The 23,582-nt window shown below is 43.1% G+C and overlaps 1 protein-coding gene across 2 annotated transcripts; it reads left to right on the top strand.

Moving 5' to 3' along the window:
• Nucleotides 1-412: 412 nt before the first annotated feature.
• On the top strand, nucleotides 413-6,293 carry si:ch211-198g14.4. Of its 2 annotated transcripts, none has more exons than XM_073945310.1 (6): nucleotides 413-518; nucleotides 1,219-2,116; nucleotides 2,218-2,256; nucleotides 2,452-2,682; nucleotides 2,765-2,854; nucleotides 3,008-5,443. In XM_073945310.1, exons 3-6 carry the CDS (start codon nucleotides 2,232-2,234, stop codon nucleotides 3,469-3,471), a joined length of 810 nt encoding a protein of 269 aa, XP_073801411.1. In that variant the 5' UTR covers nucleotides 413-518; nucleotides 1,219-2,116; nucleotides 2,218-2,231; the 3' UTR covers nucleotides 3,472-5,443. The 2 variants fall into 2 exon arrangements, with proteins under 2 accessions (XP_073801411.1, XP_073801412.1); XM_073945311.1 differs by lacking the exon at nucleotides 413-518 and having other exon boundaries at nucleotides 1,265-1,967; nucleotides 2,055-2,116; nucleotides 3,008-6,293.
• The last annotated feature ends 17,289 nt before the right edge of the window (nucleotides 6,294-23,582 follow it).

Raw genomic sequence — 23,582 nt, 5'->3', positions numbered from 1 at the left:
GGTGAAGAGTGAGAGGGGCCTCATGATCATTTTCATTAAGGCTTAAAGCACACAATAAATAAAATATACATCAGCTAATTTATTATTAATAGTATTAATATTAGTATTAATATTATTATTATTACTTTATAGTGTAGCGTTTCACCATGATGTTCAATAGAAAGTAAGATAATTAACATGTGTTTTTATATTTAACATATGTATAACATTAATATTATTGATTATTATATAATACAAACAATATAATATAACATTCAATCTGTAATAAGATAATTAACATGTGGTTTTATGCTTAACATACGTATATCATTAATATTATTGTTTATTATATAATAAAAACAATAAAATATATAATATAATAAACAATCAATAAGTAATAAGATGTTTAACATACGGTTTTGTGTTTATTAGGTATAACCCTATTTTTATTGAATACAATATAACATAAAGATCAAACGGTAATAAGATTAAAATTTGTTTTTGTTTAACATTTATATAACATATTTACACAAATAAATGTATGTGTATGTGTGTGTGTGTGTGTGTGTGTGTGTGTGTGTGTGTGTGTGTGTGTGTATACATATATATATATATATATATATATTTATATACACAACTATTTTTGTTTTTGAAAAACTAAAATATGATATTCGATTTTAGTTGTATTACATATCAATGCACTTATAAATTTAAGGTCAAGAGTAATTTTCAATCATATTTGACAGTTCACTTAATAACCACTATCAATCTTTATATGTTTAAACATTGATTAAAATCATTTAAATCGTACTGAACAGTAATAGATACATTCCTAAAGTGAAATGTATAGTTTTAACGCGTTAAATTTTATACATGAAAAGATTCATATTTTGTTTCAATAACGTCTTATATTACAGGAATATTAAACTTTTTTAAAGAGTCTTGTAATTTTGATGCTAATATGAAATGTCACAAGTCACAACCCATGTATGGTTTACTCGATAAGAAAAAAGCGCGTTCGACTGTTGACTCGTCGCATATTGTTGTTTATGATAAATGACTAGTATTTTTCCACGAAACAGGGTGTGTAACATATTACGAAAACATACAGAGTTCATACAAGGCTATCTAGCACCATCTATTGGTCACACTATGAAATATGTACTTGTCATTCTTTATTATATTTTATTGTCGAAAATAATATATTTGTTGGTTAACGCGGTAACTTTGAAAGAAAAGTTGTGAATACAACGTTTTATTGTATTAACTTTTAACAAAAAATTGTATACTAATTTAATGTTATTTATTATAAGTATTTTTAATATTGGTAATAACAGAGACTATGTTAATTATATATTATAAACGAAAATGTTAAAATATGAGATGTAAATATTCTATCACATCAACGAATTATTATTTTTTATCATTCATCCATTTATATAGAATATGAATACAAATGTAATACAACAATATTTATAATTTTTAAATTTTCATTCACACACACACATATCTAAATAAAATATATGTTTTATTATAGTCTATCAAAACGATAGTTATCCTGAGTATGAAATAATGTATGGTATAAATTTTAAACAGTCAAAATATTGAAAGAGTTTTGTTTTTATAATTATATCAAATATCTACACTAAAGCATTACACCAAGTTCATTTGTGTTTTTCACCAAGATTAAAGACATTACATGAATATTTTGTGTCGTTACGTTTTATTACTATCTATTAGATTGTATATAGTTTCATATAATCAAAGTATAATATTGACGTGCTCAGGTTATTTAATTTTTTGGGGGCCCCCTTATCGTTCCGAACCAGCTTTTAAACATACGACAACGCCTCTCGACATTTGACATAAAAAGGCCCCCTATACTGCCCTAATTCACAGTAAACTTGAATCCGCAGTTACGGTGTCATAACGAGTGGAACTTCTGAAGAGGGTCAACTCTGTCACTTTTGAAGAAGATATGGAATTGCGTGAGTAGAAATTGATATATTTTCATCTGCCTAGCGGTTTGTATACTACCTCATTAACCAGTGTTTGATATATTTTCATTCTATCAGCTTATGTCTTACAGAAATAAATCCTTCCGAAAGTGAGGCATTTGATGCCATCAATCGTATTTGTAAGTATTATTCCATAATTATATTTATTGTTTTGAAGATATGTAGACAATAGTTTTTTATTTTATCATTATTGATACTTACGTTTCTCTTTTTCTTATAGCCTCTTCGACTCACATGTTTGATAATCAAACGCAAAAAGGTATGCTTTTTATTTAAAATAAATCAAAATTTTTGTTGTTAAGTGGATTCGAACCGTCTGATGCGACAAGGCTCGATTACCGGTCGAATGCGCTATGCATAGGCCACAGCACTGACGGATGTGGGATCACTATTGTTTACTGTAGGAATGAGTAATAACTTGTATTTATTTATTTTTGTCATTCTCCTATTTTAGCGAAAATTGAAGTTATCGACTTGACGGTGGAAGAAGAAGAAGAAGAAAAGATTGCGGGGCAACAAGAATCATTGAGAGAAGAAAAGTTTGATGCAGCGCCGGGGACTTCTGCCCCTAAGAGACCAAGAATTGTTTACACACCATATGTAAATAAAAGGCAAAAAATTTCTGAAACCCCTGTGCAAGAAGAATACGATACCGATGAGGATGATGATGAAGACGCAGAATCAGGTAATAACCTATTTTTGTTTGTTTGTTTCAAACACTTAATAACAGGCGTAACGCTATTATTTTCATATTTTCACACACACAGATCCATGGACACCTCTTGCTAGCCCACTAAGTCCTTATGCCAGTCCATCAGAACCAAATCCTTCTGCTATTAATTTTAATTTATCTGAAGGTTAGTGTTCCATTTATTTAATTGATTATGACAATATAATGAGAATATAATAAACATAATTACTGTTGAATGAAAACAAATGAATATTATTTTATTGTTAAGTATTATTTATCGTTCAATACTAAACAATATTTTGATTTCTTTTTAATACAGATCCATGGTGCGAACAAGGTGCTTCCAACAGCGGTCATCATGAATCAACTCAGGGAGGCGCACATCAGCCGATTTATCCCTTTCAAGCACCAGTAGAAGAAGAAGAAGAAGAAGAAGAAGAAGAAGACGCGGAAGACGTCGAAAGACCACAGCGCCCCCAGCAGAATCAGGAGGCCGGTAGCGTCAGCAAACACAGCAATATCAAAGACTTTTACGAGTCGCCTGCTTATTGTCTGATTCGTGAATATCTGGACAGATATGAGGTAAAAATTAATGCTCTAGCGGATTCTATTGGCCAGCAGCAGCGTGTGATAGAAAATGTCAAGGATTTCTTGTCTGAGCAACAGCGACGTATGGATGAAAAAATTGGGGAGCTTCAACAATTGATGGGTAAAAGTGAACGGGGGCATCGGTTAATAACGAAACTACTCATTTTTATTAGGCATTCATTGATGGATGAATAATTCCTAAAATAAATATTCTCATCATCTGTACGATCATTCATCATTGTAATACTTAAAAGTCCATATTTTATACTCTGATAAATGCTATACTTGTCTTACGTTTCTAATTTTAATCGACTTTAGTTGTTTAGTGTTTTAACTTTAGATGTTGTTCTATATTCAATTTGTACTCCTTTGCCTTTCTTTTTATTACGAACGTAGTCATTTGTTTAGTGTTTGAGCTTTTAAAATTGATGTAATACAAATGTATTTTGATTCAACTTTACATTTTGATGTACTTTAAATTGATTTAACTGGTAGTGTTTTAACTTTTGATGTAATACAAAACCATTTTCAAGTTTTATTCTGCTTAACATTTTGATGTACTCCAAATTGCCTTAAATGTTTAACTGTTGATCTATATTAAATGTTTATTCAATTGTGATTGTTTTATTGAGAACTTACTCATTTGTTTAGTGTATGAGTTTAAATTTGATGTAATACCGATGTATTTTTATTCAGTTTAACATTTTGATGAACTTTAAATTGACTCAGCTGTTTAGTGTTTTAACTTTTGCTGTTGATTTATATTAAATTTGTATTCCTTGGAGTTTGTTTTTATTGTGAACTTAGTGTTTGAACTTTTAAAATTGATGTAATAAAATATTTCATTGTGTTTTATTCTAGCTAATCATATACATTACTTGATAATTGTATTCCTATTATTGACACACATCCATTTCTAATAACATGGTTAAATATGTATAAATAAAGATTGAATTGTATAAACACATCAAATATTAATCCTAAAATAAACAACAAATATAAATAAAATGAAAACTTAAGCAATCAAATAAACGATAAATGTAAATAAAACAATAAATAAAATACAGAAGAAAAAAGTTAAACAATAGAAAAAATCTAATAACAAAACAAAATAATTCTAAAATAACCAATAAAACTAATTTAAACATAAAAGTCTGAAATAAAATAAACAATAACAAAAATATTTGTAAAATAATAATAAAATAAATCAAAAATTACAATGGATGATGAAAATCGTACAGATGATACATACAATATTCAACCAGACCAAACTCTATCTGTTAGACTGCAAAGAGGTGTCGAAATGGATGCAGACAGAGATGAAGACATATTTGCATCTCTTCAGCATATGATAGATATGTATCCAAATTCTAGAGACATAACATTTAACAATATTCCTATTTCACAAATTACAAATCTGGATGATTTGGAAATGTATATAGAACAGGAATTGAATTTAAATTTGCCTGAAGATGTTGAATCTTTTTTAAACAGTGAACAGAACGGTGGTGCAGTCACTCAGGAAACTAGTGCTTCTGCTACTGTTAACAGCCAACTGACAGATGATGGTTTTGATGATGATGATGATGATGACGACGACAGTCATTCAACTAGCCATGCAACACACGGTAGGACTGATATTGAAACAACACAACAGTCAAATGTCGATGATGAACAACCATCAACCTCAAATGTTGCAGAGCCTTTAAGGCATAGGCCAACAAGACAGATAGACATTGAAACATTGTTGAGAGATGGCGGTAATGTAAACGAATATCATGTTTTACCAAGGCCTCGTTTCAATAGTGTATCGTTGCATAGGATATTGAATATGAGTGAAATAAGATCTCAGGATTTAGGATCGTACCACATACGTTTACACGATACCATGGATGACATTGTATCATTCGCTAGACAGATTGGCGGCGATGGTAGCGTCATCAATTTATGCCTTCGAACCCCCAGCCTGAAATCGGATGTAAATGCAGTTTTAACACCGGGTAATGATTACGACGTTAATCTTTTTACAGATCAAATTGTAAAAATTTTGCAGAGCGATGATAAGTTATCAGCTAACGAAACTGTTGAGATTGAAGCAGAGGTTGTAATGAACCGACTAGGAGGAGGTGGCGCTCGTCGTAAACTTACTGATTTGGCGTTTGATCAGGTAATCAAAAGAAAAAAGACGAGCTTGTTTATACCTACAAATATTTCAAACAAATTGTGTTTCTCTATCTGTATAGCACATTTTCTGGAGCCTCAATTACCGGAGTGTGAATTAGAAAACCATGCATCAATCATACACAATAAAGTGGGTCTTGCTATCCATGACAAGGTCGGTTTTCACGACATAACAAAATTTGAAAACATGTTAGACATCAAAATTGTTGTTTTTTATAGGACAAACAGCGGTGTGTTACAAACATATGTAAATAACACAGAGCCTCACAACAAAACGGTGTTCCTTTATTTACAAGACGAACATTACTACATGATTCTCAATTTGAAATCATTCATAGGTGCTAGGTATGTATGTGAATTCTGCTATAAAGGGTTCACAGACCGTAGGCATCATCAATGCAAACACGTCTGTAACGTCTGCTTCGACATCGAATGTTACAAGCAACCTAAAAAAATCATTCATTGTAGCGATTGTCTGCGCTACTGCAAATCGTCTTACTGCTACGATGCACATAAGAAACCTGTGCTTCAAGGAGAAAAAGTACCTTGCGACGTTATAAAATACTGTAAGAAATGTAATAGGCGTTACGATAAGAAAAAGTCTAAACACATATGTGCACCAACCCGTTGTGGTGCATGTCGTGAAGAACTTGTCCCGGGTGGAGAACACGAGTGTTTCATTAAGACAGTACCACTCAAAGAGACCCAGAATAAATACATCTTTTACGATTTCGAGACTCGTTATGAAAATGGGAGACACGTAGCAAATTTTGTCTGCGCAATAACGTTTTCTGGTGAAAGATTTGTAGCCGGGGGGTCTGAGTGTGTGAAAAAAATGATCGATCATTTCAGAAAACCCAAATACGAAGGCTATTGTTTCATATCTCATAACGCATCCGGATTTGACTCCTTTCTAATTCTTGAATATTTTTGTAAAGCAGGGCTTCAAATGGACATCATCATGAAAGGTTGTAAATTAATCTTCATGTTCGATGTTTCATTTAAGCAACGCTATATAGATAGCATATCCTTCATACCGATGGCTCTGTCTAAGATGCCGGCAGCATTAAACCTCACCACAACAGAAAAAGGCTACTTTCCGCATCATTTCAATAGATTAGAAAATGAGAACTACGTAGGACCTTATCCTGACAAAAAGTATTATGGTTACGAAAACCTATCGGAAAAAGATCAGGCAAAGTTCGATGCGTGGTACGCTACTACTTCAGGGGAGGTTTTCGACTTCAAGGAACAGTTGTGTCAATATGGTGTAAATGATGTTGTCTTGCTCCGTGAAGCATGCATGACATACAGAGAATCGTTCATAGAGTGTACACAAATCGATCCATTTAGTTACACAACTCTTCCTAGTTGTTGTATGGGAATTTTCAAGACACACTATCTGAAAGACCACACTATTGCTCTAACCCATGATAATGCCTACATTCGGCAAAATAAGACATTCTCGAGTGTCTCGATTGAATGGTTGGAGTATTTAAAAAAGACTAGAAACGTTGACATTCATCATGCTCTGAATCATGGTGAAATGCAAATTGGTAAATACTTTTTAGACGGCTACTACGAACAGGGCGATTCAAGGTATGGACTTGATTTTTTGGGGTGTCTATTTCACGCCCACCAATGCCGTTATGAGCCTCACAAACTCCACCCCATGTCGGGTGTACCCTTTGGTGTTCTCAGACGTCAAGTTGACGAAAAAATTGAAATTCTACAAAACGCTTATGGCTTGAAAGTAGAGATTATCTGGGAATGCGAATGGTCTAAAATGAAACAAACAGACCCTTCAGTGATAGAATTTATGAGCACTTATTCGGCGCCTGAAAGACTGAAACCCAGAGATGCGCTTTTCGGAGGTCGTACCAATGCTTATAAGTTGTATCACAAAGTGGGGGAGGGGGAGACCATTTCTTATTTGGATTTTACGTCGCTCTATCCCTTTATTATGAGTACAAAGACGTATCCAATAGGTCATCCCGAAATAATTTTCAACGATCGAAAATTATTACGGTCTTATTAAGGCAACTGTGTATCCGCCCCGAAAATTACTACATCCGGTCCTCCCTTACAGATGCGGCGGTAAACTCATGTTCCCGTTATGCAGAACATGCGCACACGCTGAAAACCAAACATCAAGATGTAATCATACGGATGATGAGAGGGCACTTAGTGGGTGTTGGGTCAGTGTTGAACTTTTAAAAGCGATTGAGAAAGGGTATGTCGTGGTCAAAGTCGACGAAGTTTGGCATTTTCCTGAAAGGTCGGACAAGTTGTTTAGCGAATACGTTAAAACGTTTTTACGTTTAAAACAACAAGCATCGGGATACCCTTCAAACGTTACCACTGATTCTGAAAAAGAGACATACATCCGCAAATACTATGAGAGAGAGGGGATTCAACTTGACCCTTCACAGATCACTCATAACCCGGCCCAAAGGGCTATAAACAAGCTAATTTTAAATGCGATTTGGGGACGTTTCGCGATGCAGTCTCAGCATTCTGTTACGCAACTTGTACGAGACCCTGAAGAATTCACCACGATTGTTTTCGGTAAAACTGATGCATTGAAATATTTTACCTTCATCTCAGATGATGTAGCGTTAGTCCAATTTCACCCTACCGAAGATAGTCATCGCAATATTCGTGACATTAACGTATTCATAGGAGCGTGCACAACTTCGTGGGCGAGGTTAGAATTGTACAAATTGATGGACAAACTTGGCGATCGTTTATTATACTCTGACACAGATAGTGTTATTTTTGTATCCAAGGCCGGTGACTGGATGCCACCTCTGGGTGATTATTTGGGGGACTTGACAGATGAAATAGGCGATGGTGATTATATTACCGAGTTTTGTTCCAGCGGCCCAAAGTCATATGGTTACCGTACCGCTTCCGGTAAAGTCTGCATGAAAGCTAAGGGTATAACTCTGAATGCTAAAAATTCCCAAACGATAAGATTAGACACATTGATTGGTCTGGTTGATGGGTATGTTACATCAGGCGATGACTCTCGATACATTTTAGCTCAAGCTGACAACATTGTCAGGAATAAAAAACACCTCACACTCCACAACAAATCAGTCGTTAAAAAGTTCAAGGTGGTGTATAACAAGCGAAGACTTTTACCCGACTACACAACTCTGCCTTATGGCTTTTAATTCAGTGTATAGAGGAATGCGTGAAATGGTTGATTTTGATTTCAGACTTCAACATCCGTTTTCATGTGTCATAAGTGGACCATCCAATTCAGGGAAGTCCTTTTTTGTAAAAATGCTATTGGAAAATGCTGTAAATATGATTTCTAAAAAAATTGATAATGTTGTTTTCCTGTATGACTGTTGGCAACCTTTGTATGACGAATTGCTTAAATTGTATGACATTAAATTCATTGAAGGTATACCTCAGAGTCTGAATGATGATCATCTACTACCCCGTGATAAAACAAACTTGTTGATTATTGACGATATGATGAAAGAAGCAAGCGGTAATTCTGAAATTGAAAAAGTCTTCACGCAGTACGTTCATCATCGTAATCTCTCTGCAATTCTTATCGTACAAAATTTGTTTGTTCAAGGTAAATCCAGCAGAACCATCAGTTTGAACACAAATTATTTAATATTGTTTAAAAACCCCCGCGATGTTAATCAAGTTGCGGTGTTGGGGCGTCAAATGTATCCTGGTAACACAAAATATTTTATGGAATGTTATCAAGATGCCGTCAAGAGTCCTTTCGGGTATCTCATGATCGACTATAAAGCTAAAACACCTGAACAATTTCGACTCAGAACAGGATTGTTTTCAGATCGTCAGGTGGTCTATCTCCAGAAAAAAAGAAGATCGTGATAACGAACCATGTCCGCGAGACTATGTAAACATTTGCCTGTATTAAAAATGTTACATAAATCTACTGCTAAACAAAGACGACTTATTCTCCAGTCAGCATCTGACGATCTCATTTTAGCTCTCTGCGAACTCGCTCTCAACATCCTACACTGAGTTATACCGATCAACAACCAACAATACAGAAAATTGAAAAAGAAGAGGGCGGCGATAAAATTCCTCGCTAATAAAAAAATCAATATTGCGGCTAAGAAAAAAGTCTTTAATCAGACTGGCGGATTTCTTTTACCGCTCCTAAGCGTCGCTATACCATTTATTTCAAGTTTGATCGGTTCTAGACAGGGTTGAAGGATGGAGTATGCAGAGAAAATGTATCTCGTACCACAGAATCAGCTGGACAAAATACAATCAACAAGCGCTCGTGAAAATATTCAACAGGTGGTAGAGAACGATCTTGATACGGCTATAAGAAATATTTTACTCAGGACTGATTTGGATCAACGTGAAAAAGTTAAACTTTACTCAAACATCTTAACCAGATATTTAACAATTGTTAAACTAGGCGATCGTGAGAGTAGTGTTTTAACGCTATCGCTACCAACCCCTGAAGACGATCATAAAGTTAACTCTGACGAAACACATGCTGAAGACAAGTCAAAAGATGATGTGACGTCTGAAGTTCTAAAGAACGTTCCGACAAAACGTGTGAAAAACAGCAAGTATATATTAGACAAAATGTCTAAAGCTAAAGATCTCAGCTCCTGGTCCGAGTCTGGTGAGTTTGTGTTTAAGGGTAAAACCATACCTGGTTCACACATGCTCGATTTAATAAACAACGTTACAGCTCCGCAACAAGTACGAGATGACCGAAGACCTAAAGGCTGGACTGAGTTTCTTCAAGCATGCGCGGAATTAAACATACCTTTTTCGACTGTACCAAACCAACAAGTTCGGAGTAAGATTATTAGTTTAAAAAACAACCCTATTGAGGATGATCAGGAGATTCTGTCTACTAAAAAAACTACTCGTAAAAAGAGAAAAAATCAGCAAAGGACACAACTACTAGATGAGGACATGTTTGTTTCACCTACTCGTGATAAGAGTCGATGGATGCATTTTTAATGTCAACATGTTTCATGTTTTTTATGTTTTGTGTATCACTATCTTTAAATAAAATTCAACAAAACAGATGATGATTGTAAGGTTTTTTTATTTCTCATTAAATTCATTTATACATCATGGAAGAATTACAGGTCTGAACACAATGGGTACACAAATACATGTTATCACTGCAAACATTAGCTTTTAGTTTTTTCACAAAAAGTTCTACCATTTTATCATTTTTAACATAATTTTCACTATACAGATTCATCACATAGTTATAGTCATGACCCCTAGACATATGATACAAGAAAAAAACACAGTGCTGACCACACACATTTGACATAAAGTCCTGGACACGTTTTGTAGAATATCTTGTCACTGTACTATTTCTCATTAAAAAGTTTTTAATAGCTATTGGAAATCCATCACTGTCCGGTTTGTTACCGAAACTGTCAAAGAAACATCCGACACCATCTTCCGATAAATAAACGGCTAGCCAGTGTTCCCCAGGTAGTTCTGAAGGGTGTGTGTTAATAATCACCATCGATGGTAAGTTTGTTAACGGTCTTTCAGGTAGTTGATCAGATGCCAGAGTTCCGAGAAAATGGGTGTTACATGTAATTTTATCCATGATTGCGTTTATCTGAATGGTGTTCATTTCCGATTAATAGTAATCAACCAGAATCTGTCTTCGGTTAGACACCTCGATGATACTGTCAAACACTGAGTAGATGATGAGGTTTATGGTATTTGGCAATGGCTGTCTGAAACGGGCTTCGAGTCTGATATTTCCAGACTTTATGAGCGAAACGTGTTGACCGCAGTCTTCGTCCGGTGTAAGGTTGAATGCATAAAGAGAATAACCCCTGGCAAATTCAGATCTGCTGATAGACAGTGCATGATTTTTAAGATGTCTGCCGGTAGCTGTTATGAGTTGATAAAATTCTCGTACCACTGAGCCGTCTGTAAAATTTGGCTGTAGAGGTTTAGCCGGAATTTGTGCCCGTCGACGTAGATGGCTAGGAACTCCAAATCGTAATGTTTGAACGCAAATGGGTTTTTATCATAAGAACCGGTAAATGCATCGTTATCGGTCATCCCCAAGACGATTGATTTCGGTAAAGTCCCCAAAAATAAATTTTCCTGATTTGAAACTCGTGCTCCTTCTGGTATGGAGAAATTTTTCAGACATACCCTGTCAATCGGGTACTTTGCGTTGGTGGATAGCAAAGCCTGAGCATGGGCCAGTCGAACGTTCGGTGCGACTGATACTTTCTTGACAAATAGCGATGCAGACACAATTTTTAATTTATATGCTACGTCATCACTCCTCATCAGACAGAACTCGTCTTTACCTCTGATCATACGAATTTTTATATCGACGCCATTGAGCATTAATTTTTCTTGAAAGAAAATATCGCTGTGAATAGGCCCCATCAGATCAACAATCTTACTCCTGCTTGTGTATGTTGACCTTTTCAGGAGACCCTGATTATTACCTAAGGGGTCTTTGACATCCATATGACCAGCCGTGTCTTTGAAGAAGAGACCGGCGCTGAATGTTGATTCCAGCGTGTCTTTGTCGTAGTTGATGAGACTCTCGATGATACATCGGTACGGGTGGGTGCTTGAGCTTTGAGAGATTAGTCGATCTCCGAGACTCACGTCGACTTGTGAGAAAATGGTGGCGGCGGGGTAATTGATTAAAGCGACTTTTGCAGGATCTGCTATTTCACCACCATTAGGTTTTGTGATTTTAAGTCTCAGATGCAACAATGTGTTATTTAGATCGATGTATTCCTCACCGGAGCCTGCTATAAAAAACTCCAAAGGCGACGAATCCGAGATGGCCGATAGAGGTGGCACCTCAACATACGTATTTTTTTCTATAGCCGTCTGTGTTAAAGGTACTGTAAATAAGTCAAGCTCTGACTTAATACACTCTCCGGACATACGATGGAGAAGAGCCATGTTAGAAAATGGTGTTTATGTTTCTCTTAGCGAAGGTATTTCGTCTTACAGTCTTCTTACGCTTCCTGCGTGTGAGTGAAGTTTTCTTGACGGTGCGCTTTTTCTTTATAGTACGACCACGCCTCCTGACCCCTGGTGGTTTAGACATTCTCTTACGGGCCATGACCATAAGACCTGAACCGTCTTGTTGTCTCTCGTCACGATTTCTTGAAATCACGTTTGAAATTACCTCCGATGCTATGTTTTTTGCAGCCGTTTTCAAGTGAGGCTTGGCGATGTTGAACCCTTTTTTTAACAAGGGTACAGCCATTCTAAACAGACCTCTAAATAACCCTCCCAGGCCTGATCCGTACATGACCCCACCGCCTGCATAGCCCGGGAGGCCACCCCCAGCTTGATTTTGGTAGTAGTTGACATAATCGCTGATTTCACCGTGATGTGTATTGTAATAAGGCATTTTTAAAGAGACGTCTGTTTCACCGGTCTAAAATGTAGCTTCACAATAACTTTACCGTACGCAAATCTCACCTCTCGGTTTTGATCGTCTTTTATTTCTATGTTTATGTCCGTGATGATCGATTTGTTGACCGATGCGTAATGTGGTTTGTCGTATCTGACACTGACGATATCGTTGTTTTCACCGGTTATATGTACCCATCTTAAAAGTGGTACGTATGAATCACCGACTGATTGGTAGTCGATGATATCGGTGTAGACATATAATGTGTAGAATCCACCTTTGATGTCGGCTTGATGAGGTGCATATGTGCTAACGGTCCTGGTAAAATCAGCTTTTTCATGGTAGGCCGTTTGACCTAGTCCCTCTTCAGGTCTCACTCCTAATATAGCGCCTAGTTTCTCATAGAAACCTATAAAAATGTTAGGTTTTGCAATGAGATTAATTTTATTTTTTAATTCATCGTAAAACAATATCCCTGATGGTTTGATTGCATCGTTTATCATTTTGATCACAGCCGGTATATCCTTATAGTATCCTCCTGGTATTTGATAACGCCTGGAAACATAGAAACCATGTAGATCTGATAGTACATTTGCTTCTAGTTTTTTTTTCTCTTCATTATCATGGTCAGGGTACATGTTTAGGTTGAAGATACCATCATCGTCTGTAATATTATACCAACTTCTAGGATATTCAATTTCAGCGAGCGCTACTTCCCAGCCCCCTTTCAGGTGTATAGTTTTAGACAAATTAGTCTTATAACTAGATATACGATTTTCTGGATAAACGGTTAAAGAAGCGTTACACGGGAGCGTAACGTAGAACCCGTTGTTGTCCATAGCTTGATTTGTATAATAATAAATAACCATGAAAAGAAATGTGGAATTTAAGGTTTTTGCAAGTCTACCAGGGTTTTTTTGTCGATATAGCTATTAAATTTCGATGGCCATCCTAACCATTTCACTAAAACAAGTGTAGACCTCCCTTGCTTTTTCTCGCCTAAAATCTTTTCCACTTTGAACGATTTGTTTTTATTTACAAATATTTTCTGTATCTCTTGCTCATAAAAAACTCCTTCGATAACATCTCCGTCATAATCTTTGAGCTTGTAGACGGGTGGTTGGCGCGGAATACATTCAGAAACGGTAAAAAATTCTTCGGTATAGTTTTGTTCGTAACCTTTGGCAAAGGGGCCTCTCACTTTAGAAATCCTAACCACGTCACCGACTTTAAATTTGAACACTGGTTTCTGAATCTTTATGTTACCGTAAGAGTTTTGAAACACCGTAGCTTCATTTTCTTTACAGACGTCAACGGGTCTCATCTTAATAGTCTTGTGATAACTGTTGTTGTATCCTGTCATAATATCTTGTAAGACATCGATGTAACGCCGTGAATTAGTGGCCGTTAGAAATCGCCACATTCTACTTTTTAATGTTCTATTAAATCGCTCCACAACGCTTGCCTTTAAATCAGTAGCCGTAGCAAAATGATTAATATCATATTTTTTCATAAGATCTTGAAAATGTTTGTTGAAAAATTCCTTTCCCTGATCAGTCGGTAATTTCCGTGGGACACGACCCTCTTCGAGTATAGACTCGAACGCTTTAGTAACTTCGACTCCACTCTTATTCTTCAACACCCGAGTCCATGCATACTTGCTGAATACATCGATACAAGTTAGCATAAATTTATTACCGTCGTTTTCTGTAGAATAGACCGTCATATCGACGAGATCGGCTTGAAATTGGGTATCCATACCATATACCACAACTCTATTTCGTTTGTATTTTATGGGTGCTGTTTTATGTAAAGTGTAAGCGTCTTCCCCGGCCAACCATCCCGATACCTGTTTATCGCTTAGACGGACTCCAGTTTCCTTAAACACAGCATCTTTTAAACGTTTTTTACCACCTAAAGCACCGGGGCTTGATGGGTCGTAATAAACTTTCTTCATTATATCAGACATGGTCCTGTTTCGATGGTTGTCAAAGAATAATGCAAAACATTGTTTGTACGAATCTTTTTTTATTTAAAGCGAGAAAACATACATGACATCAAATCAGAAATGGTTACATACGGTCAAGGTAAGAAAGAAATTGGACACACGATGACATGTTTTTATCTAAAATGTAAGTGACCAAAGATTCAACAATTTCAGATATATCATCATCATCATTTTTTGCAATCAACGAAATGCATACATCTGCTACATAGGTAGACATACAGAGAACATCACCGACTCTAAACTGATCAGATACTTCAGACATAGCATCTAAAACTCTTTTAATCATAATACAACATGGTTCGGTACCATTAACACAAACATCAATCATATTGTCCCATGAGTTATTCATACTTCTAATAACATTCATTTCTTTTTTTAAATTCTTCACACGTTTGGATTGTGATAAACGATCATCATTCGTGGAATCATTAATGACTTTACATAAAAGACCATTTAACTGATTTTTATAGTACTCTAATAAAAAGTTTTCAAGTATCTTACTAGGTTTACATGTGTTTCCCATTGTGGTGTTTTCAGCTGGTTTGAGGTCTAGCCACTGCGGTGCCAGAAATCGACAGCGTCACTGACGATTTTCTCACAGGAGTCGTCCAGAATCTTGGTTCTGATGTCTTCCAGTCTTGCAACGATGAATGGTTCGCTCCTCAATTCGTGTAGAATACCCAGGGCTGTTCCGTGGATCGTCTGAGGCTGTGACTTTAAACCAACACGCATCATAGCCTGTGACACAGCAGTGTGAAACTCAGGTTTGATCAGTTTATTGACGAGTGTTCCAAAGTGAGAGTTGAAGTAGAATGGTGAGGGTTCAAACAGACAGGAGTGTTGCAGCTGGCTGGGGTGGTCGATAGCACAACCCTCACATTCCTTTTTCAGCTGAGCGTTGATGATGTGTTGCATGAGCACAGCGATCAGCGCTTTTATGATCTTGAAACCGGAACTGCAGAAACATCCATCTGTGACGTCAAACTTTGTATCGTCATCTTTTTTGTACTTGTTGGTCAGGTATGTCAGGTTACGGTATCCTAGTTCGGTGCAAAATTTATCCAGCCAGTTTTTTTCATCGTTGTCCGGTTCAGAAGATTTGAATAGCTCAAAGCATGGTAAGTCGCGATCTAATGCAGAAGTTCCGAATTTCGGAAAGCATGGCAAAGCGTTTTCATCAGGAGGAATTGCTTTGATATCCTCAGGCTTGAAGATACCAAATTCTGAAGAGAGTTGTTGAGACATGTTGTAGTACTGTGGTGAACAGTTGTTGATTATGGGTTTTTATGTTCGTAGTAGATGGGCGGAGACAGTTGGGAGTGTTCCCTCCCTCGTCGCACAGACCTCTGGGGGTGAAACAGCTGAACTTTAATATCCTTGTATCGATCATTCATGTCACACCATTTGAACAATTGGTTTATGGTGGCAAAAATTTCAGACAGCTTGTTGACGTCTTGCCAGAGGATGGGGAGCAACATTTCATATCGCTCGTTATGCTCATCAGCATGTATTATGCCAGAACGCTCACGAAGCTTTGTCATATGAAAATACAGTCTTTAGGATTCTTTTCACAGTTGTTTCCAACCACTCGAAATCGATTGTTCGGTTTTTCAGAATCCCACTCGGCGATAAACAACGGCTCCTGTTTAGAATTCTGGATATCAGGCCAGACATGATTGTAGAATAAGAACCAGTCTTTAACTGGTAAGATCAGACAGGGGTCATCCAGACTGTGCGGCTCTCCAGATTCCGTTGTGTACAAGGTAACAACCCGCTGTTTTTTGTCAAATAGGTAATGACAAATACGATCGCTAGGCATAGCAAACTCTTTTTTCATGTAACGTTTATTCTCGTGAAGAAAATTTGTTAGCTTCAGGTTGGTGATCCTTTTTCTAGGAGCCATCGTCAGCCTTCTCAGCATATGGTCTTCCCAATTTTCCTCCATAGCTATAGGATTACCGTTTAAGTCGGTATTGAGATCGTCGGTCCAAATCTGACCCGGTGTGCTAGTGTTTACTTCAAAGGCAGCCATGACTTTGACATAACACTCAAACTATTTCTAGCTCTATATATACATATACACATGTATGTTGATACCATCTGTAGTGACACACCCGTACTCTATCAGTTATATGTTGCGTCAATGCTTTCTTATCAATATTTAACATTAGTTCAAATAACAACTTATCATTCTATCGGCCTGATGTATCTGCCAGGGCGTTGTCTAACGGTCAACATTTTTCCTTATCACCTAACAAAATATAGTATTTAGTGGGAGACACCCAACATATACAATCAGATATACATATTCTACATCTGATATAAATCTATCTTTCACAAGCAGTTGATGGGTGTTGTCTAACGTTTTCCTTATCACATACAGTCAGTATGTTCATACCGTCATGGAGACAACATCATATGGGTAAGTGATGGATTTAGTATAATTTATTAATTATATTATAATATAATAATTAAATAATGATTTTAATACCATCAATTTAATTACCGTTATTATTATAATATTAATTTTATTTCAGTTTGATTAGAATTTAATTAGCGGTAATAAACTATTAATTTAATTAGTCTGATAAAAATCTAATTACCGGAATTATTATTTTATATAAAACCGATAAGAATCTAATTACCGGAATTATTATTTTATATTAAACCGATAAGAATCTAATTACCGGAACTATAAAGTTTATATAAAAGGGGCGGGGCTTAGACCGGAAGTCCCGCCTTAGGGGCGGGGCTACAATCCATCAAACTTTTTGACAGGTGCCGTCCCATAAGTACTACTGTGGAGGACCAGGGGGCACCCTGGGGCCTAAACTGCAAGTCCAGGGACATCAGTGGACCCCTGTGTAGCTTGCTGGGGTCAGGGGCCCTTAGGTGGAGGGCCATGGGGCACCCTGGGGCCTATACTGCAAGTCCAGGAAGAGAGGTGGACCCCTGGGTAGCTTGCTGGGTTTAGGGGCACCTAGGTGGAGGGCCAGGTGGCAGCCTGTGGGCTATACTGCAAGTCCAGGAAGAGAGGTTGACCCCTGGGTAGCTTGCTTAAGTCAGGAGCCACTAGGTGGAGGGCCAGGGGGCACACTGGGGCCTATACTGCAAGTCCAGGGAGATCGGTGGACCCCTGGGTAGCTTGCTGGGGTCAGGCTTCCCTAGGTGAAGGGCCAGGGGGCACCCTGAGGCCTATACTGCAAGCCCAGGAGGGGAGGTGGACCCCTGGGTAGCTTGGTGGGGTCAGGGTCCCCTAGGTGGATGGCCAGGGGGCACCCTGTGGGCTATACTGCAAGTCCAGGAAGAGAGGTGGACCCCGGGGTAGCTTGCTGGGGTCAGAGGCCGCTAGGTGGAGGGCCAAGGGGCACCCTGGGGCCTATACTGCAAGTCCAGGGACATCGGTGGACCCCTGGGTAGCTTGCTGGGGTCAGAGGCCCCTAGGTGGACGGCCAGGGGTTCCCCTGGGGCCTATACTGCAAGTCCAGGGAGTTAGGTGGACTTCTGGGTAGCTTGCTGGGGTCATAGGCTCCTAGGTGGAGGGCCAGGGGGCACCCAGGGGCCTACACTGCAAGTCCAGGGAGAGATGTGGACCCCTGGGTAGCTTGCTGGGGTCAGGGGCCCCTAGTTTGAGGCCCAGGGGGCACCCTGGGGCCTTTACTGCAAGTCCAGGGACATCGGTGGACCCCTGGCTAGCTTGCTGGGGTCAGGGGCCCTTAGGTGGAGGGCCAGGGGGCACCCTGGGGCCTATACTGCAAGTCCAGGGAGTGAGGTGGACTCCTGGGTAGCTTGCTGGGGTCAGAGGCTCCTAGATGGAGGGCCAGGGGGCACCCTGGGGCCTATACTGCAAGTCCAGGAAGAGAGGTGGACCCCTGGGTAGCTTGCTGGGGTCAGAGGCCCCTAGGTGAAGGGCCAGGGGGCACCCTGGGGCCTATACTGCAAGTCCAATGACATCGGTTGACCGCTGGGTAGCTTGCTGGGGTCAGGGTCCCCTAGGTGGATGGCCAGGGGGCACCCTGTGGGCTATACTGCAAGTCCAGGAAGAGAGGTGGACCCCGGGGTAGCTTGCTGGGGTCAGAGGCCCCTAGGTGGAGGGCCAAGGGTCACCCTGGGGCCTATACTGCAAGTCCAGGGACATCGGTGGACCCCTGGGTAGCTTGCTGGGGTCAGAGGCCCCTAGGTGGAGGGCCAGGGGTTCCCCTGGGGCCTATACTGCTAGTCCATGGAGTGAGGTGGACTTCTGGGTAGCTTGCTGGGGTCATAGGCTCCTAGGTGGAGGGCCAGGGGGCACCCTGGGGCCTACACTGCAAGTCCAGGGAGAGATGTGGACCCCTGGGTAGCTTGCTGGGGTCAGGGGCCCCTAGTTTGAGGGCCAGGGGGCACCCTGGGGCCTATATTGCAAGTCCAGGGAGTGAGGTGGACTCCTGGGTAGCTTGCTGGGGTCAGAGGCCCCTAGGTGGAGGGCCAGGGGGCACCCTGGGGCCTATACTGCAAGTCCAGGGACATCGGTGGACCCCTGGGTAGCTTGCTGGGGTCAGAGGCCCCTAGAAGGAGGGCCAGGGGGCACCCTGGGGCCTATACTGCAAGTCCAGGGACATCGGTGGACCACTGGGTAGCTTGCTGGGCTCAGGGGCCCTTAGGTGGAGGGCCAGGGGGCACCCTGGGGCCTGTACTGCAAGTCCAGGAAGAGAAGTGGACCCCTGGGTAGCTTGCTGGGGTCAGGGTCCCCTAGGTGGAGGGAGAGAGGGCACACTGGGGCCTATACTGCAAGTCCAGGAAGAGAGGTGGACCCCTGGGTAGCTTGCTGGGGTCAGGGGCCCCTAGGTGGAGGGCCAGGTGGCAGCCTGTGGGCTATACTGCAAGTCCAGGAAGAGAGGTTGACCCCTGGGTAGCTTGCTGAAGTCAGGAGCCCCTAGGTGGAGGACCAGGGGGCACACTGGGGCCTATACTGCAAGTCCAGGAACAAAGGTGGACCCCTGGGTAGCTTGCTGGGGTCAGAGGCCCCTATGTGAAGGGCCAGGGGGCACCCTGGGGCCTATACTGCAAGTCCAGGGAGTGAGGTGGACTCCTGGGTAGCTTGCTGGGCTCATAGGCTCCTAGGTGGAGGGCCAAGGGGCACCTTGGGGCCTACACTGCAAATCCAGGGAGAGAGGTGGACCCCTGGGTAGCTTGAGGGGGTCAGAGGCCCTTAAGTGGAGGGCCAGGGGGCACCCTGGGGCATATACTGCAAGTCCAGGGACATCGGTGGACCCCTGGGTAGCTTGCTGGGGTCAGAGGCCCCTAGGTGGAGGGCCAGGGGTCACCCTTTGGGCTATACTGCAATTCCAGGTAAAGAGGTGGACCCCTGGGTAGCTTGGTGGGGTCAGAGGCCATTAGGTGGATGGCCAGGGGGCACCCTGGGGCCTATATTGCAAGTGCAGGAAGAGAGGTGGACCCCTGGGTAGCTTGCTGGGGTCAGGCGCCCCTAGGTGAAAGGCCAGGGGGCACCCTGAGGCCTATACTGCAAGCCCAGGGAGGGAGGTAGACAACTGGGTAGCTTGCTGGGGTCAGGGTCCCCTGGGTGGAGGGCCAGGGGGCACCCTGTGGGCTACACTGCAAGTACAGGAAGAGAGGTGGACCCCTTGGTAGCTTGCTGGGGTCATAGGCTCCTAAGTGGAGGGCCAGGGGGCACCCTGGGGCCTACACTGCAAGTCCAGGGAGAGAGGTGGACCCCTGGGTAGCTTGCTGGAGTCAGAGGCCCCTAGGTGGAAGGCCAAGGGGCACACTGGGGCCTATACTGCAAGTCCAGGGACATCGGTGGACCCCTGGGTAGCTTGCTGGGGTCAGAGGCCCCTAGGTGGAGGGCCAGGGGTTCTATACTACAAGTCCAGGGAGTGAGGTGGACTTCTGGGTAGCTTGCTTGGGTCATAGGCTCCTAGGTGGAGGGCCAGGGGGCACCCTGGGGCCTACACTGCAAGTCCAGGGAAAGATGTGGACCCCTGGGTAGCTTGCTGGGGTCAGGGGCCCCTTGGTGGAGGACCAGGGGGCACCCTGGGGCCTATACTGCAAGTCCAGGGACATCGGTGGACCCCTGGGTAGCTTGCTGGGGTCAGGGGCCCTTAGGTGGAGGGCCAGGGGGCACCCTGAGGCCTAAACTGCAAGTCCAGGGAGATCAGTGGACCCCTGGGTAGCTTGCTGAGGTCAGAGGCCCCTATGTGGAGGGCCAGAAGGTCCCCTGGGGCCTATACTGCAAGTTCAGGGAATGAGGTGCACTCCTGGGTAGCTTGCTGGGGTCAGAGGCCCCTAGGTGGAGGGCCAGGGGGCACCCTGGGGCCTATACTGCAAGTCCAATGACATCGGTGGACCGCTGGGTAGCTTGCGGGGGTCAGAGGCCCCTAAGTGGAGGGCCAGGGGGCACCCTGGGGCCTATACTGCAAGTCCAGGGACATCGGTGGACCCCTGGGTATCTTGCTGGGGTCAGGCGCCCCTAGGTGAAAGGCCATGGGGCACCCTGGGGACTATACTGCAAGTCCAGGAAGAGAGGTGGACCCCTGGGTAGCTTGCTGAAGTCAGGAGCCACTAGGTGGAGGGCCAGGGGGCACACTGGGGCCTATACTGCAAGTCTAGGAAGAAAGATGGACCCCTGGGTAGCTTGCTGGGGTCAGAGGCCCCTAGGTGAAGGGCCAGGGGGCACCCTGGGGCCTAAACTGCAAGTCCAGGGAGATCAGTGGACCCCTGGGTAGCTTGCTGGGGTCAGGCATCCCTAGGTAAAGGGCCAGGGGGCACCCTGAGGCCTATACTGCAAGCCCAGGGAGGGAGGTGGACCCCTGGGTAGCTTGCTGGGGTCAGGGTCTCCTAGGTGGATGGCCAGGGGGCACCCTGTGGGCTATACTGCAAGTCCAGGAAGAGAGGTGGACCCCTGGGTAGCTTGCTGGGGTCAGGGGCCCCTAGAAGGAGGGCCAGGGGGCACCCTGGGGACTATACTGCAAGTCCAGGAAGAGAGGTGGACCCCTGGGTAGCTTGCTGGGGTCAGGGGCCCCTAGGTGGAGGGCCAGGTGGCAGTCTGTGGGCTATACTGCAAGTCCAGGAAGAGAGGTTGACCCCTGGGTAGCTTGCTGAAGTCAGGAGCCCCTAGGTGGAAGTCCAGGAACAGAGGTGGACCCCTGGGTAGCTTGCTGGGGTCAGAGGCCCCTATGTGAAGGGCCAGGGGGCACCCTGGGGCCTATACTGCAAGTCCAGGGAGTGAGGTGGACTCCTGGGTAGCTTGCTGGGCTCATAGGCTCTTAGGTGGAGGGCCAAGGGGCACCCTGGGGCCTACACTGCAAATTCAGGGAGAGAGGTGGACCCCTGTGTAGCTTGCGGGGGTCAGAGGCCCTTAAGTGGAGGGCCAGGGGGCACCCTGGGGGATATACTGCAAGCCCAGGGAGGAAGGTGGATCCCTGGGTAGCTTGCTGGGGTCAGGGTCCCCTAGGTGGAGGGCCAGGGGTCACCCTTTGGGCTATACTGCAAGTCCAGGAAAAGAGGTGGACCCCTGGGTAGCTTGGTGGGGTCAGAGGCCATTAGGTGGATGGCCAGGGGGCACCCTGGGACCTATAGTGCAAGTCCAGGAAGAGAGGTGGACCCCTGGGTAGCTTGGTGGGGTCACAGGCCATTAGGTGGATGGCCAGGGGGCACCCTGGGGAATATATTGCAAGTCCAGGAAGATAGGTGGACCCCTGGGTAGCTTGCTGGGGTCAGGCGCCCCTAGGTAAAATGCCAGGGGGCACCCTGAGGCCTATACTGCAAGCCCATGGAGGGAGGTGGACAACTGGGTAGCTTGCTGGGGTCAGGGTCCCCTAGGTGGAGGGCCAGGGGGCACCCTGTGGGCTACACTGCAAGTACAGGAAGAGAGGTGGACCCCTATGTAGCTTGATGGGGTCATAGGCTCCTAGGTGGAGGGCCAGGGGGCACCCTGGGGCCTACACTGCAAGTCCAGGGAGAGAGGTGGACCCCTGGGTAGCTTGCTGGGGTCAGAGGCCCCTAGGTGGAAGGCCAAGGGGCACACTGGGGCCTATACTACAAGTCCAGGGACATCGGTGGACCCCTGGGTAGCTTGCTGGGGTCAGAGACCCTTAGGTGGAGGGCCGGGGGTTCCCCTGGGGCCTATACTACAAGTCCAGGGAGTGAGGTGGACTTCTGGGTAGCTTGCTGCGGTCATAGGCTAATAGGTGGAGGGCCAGGGGGCACCCTGGGGCCTACACTGCAAGTCCAGGGAGAGATGTGGACCCCTGGGTAGCTTGCTGGGGTCAGGGGCCCCTTGGTGGAGGACCAGGGGGCACCCTGGGGCCTATACTGCAAGTCCAGGGACATTGGTGGACCCCTGGGTTGCTTGCTGGGGTCAGGGGCCCTTAGGTGGAGGGCCAGGGGGCACCCTGAGGCCTAAACTGCAAGTCCAGGAAGATCAGTGGACCCCTGGGTAGCTTGCTGAGGTCAGAGGCCCCTATGTGGAGGGCCAGAAGGTCCCCTGGGGGGTATACTGCAAGTTCAGGGAATGAGGTGGACTCCTGGGTAGCTTGCTGGGGTCAGAGGCCCCTAGGTGGAGGGCCAGGGGGCACCCTGGCGCCTATACTGCAAGTCCAGGGACATCGGTGGACCCCTGGGTAGCTTGCTGGGGTCAGAGGCCCCTAGGTGGAGGGCCAGGGGGCACCCTGGGGCCTATACTGCAAGTCCAGGGAAATCGGTGGACCACTCTGTAGCTTGCTG

Source organism: Danio rerio, chromosome 3, assembly GCF_049306965.1.
Source record: "Danio rerio strain Tuebingen ecotype United States chromosome 3, GRCz12tu, whole genome shotgun sequence".
NCBI classification, from domain to species: Eukaryota; Metazoa; Chordata; class Actinopteri; order Cypriniformes; family Danionidae; genus Danio; species Danio rerio.
This window is presented reverse-complemented; position numbering and strand designations above follow the sequence as displayed.

Excerpts from the sequence above, each read along its gene's own strand:
- si:ch211-198g14.4 (XM_073945311.1), top strand. The coding sequence starts at position 2,232 with ATGTTTGATAATCAAACGCAAAAAG. Across the intron at positions 2,257-2,451 it reads TGATAATCAAACGCAAAAAG|CGAAAATTGAAGTTATCGAC; the intron begins GTATGCTTTTTA and ends CTCCTATTTTAG. Across the intron at positions 2,683-2,764 it reads TGATGAAGACGCAGAATCAG|ATCCATGGACACCTCTTGCT; the intron begins GTAATAACCTAT and ends TCACACACACAG.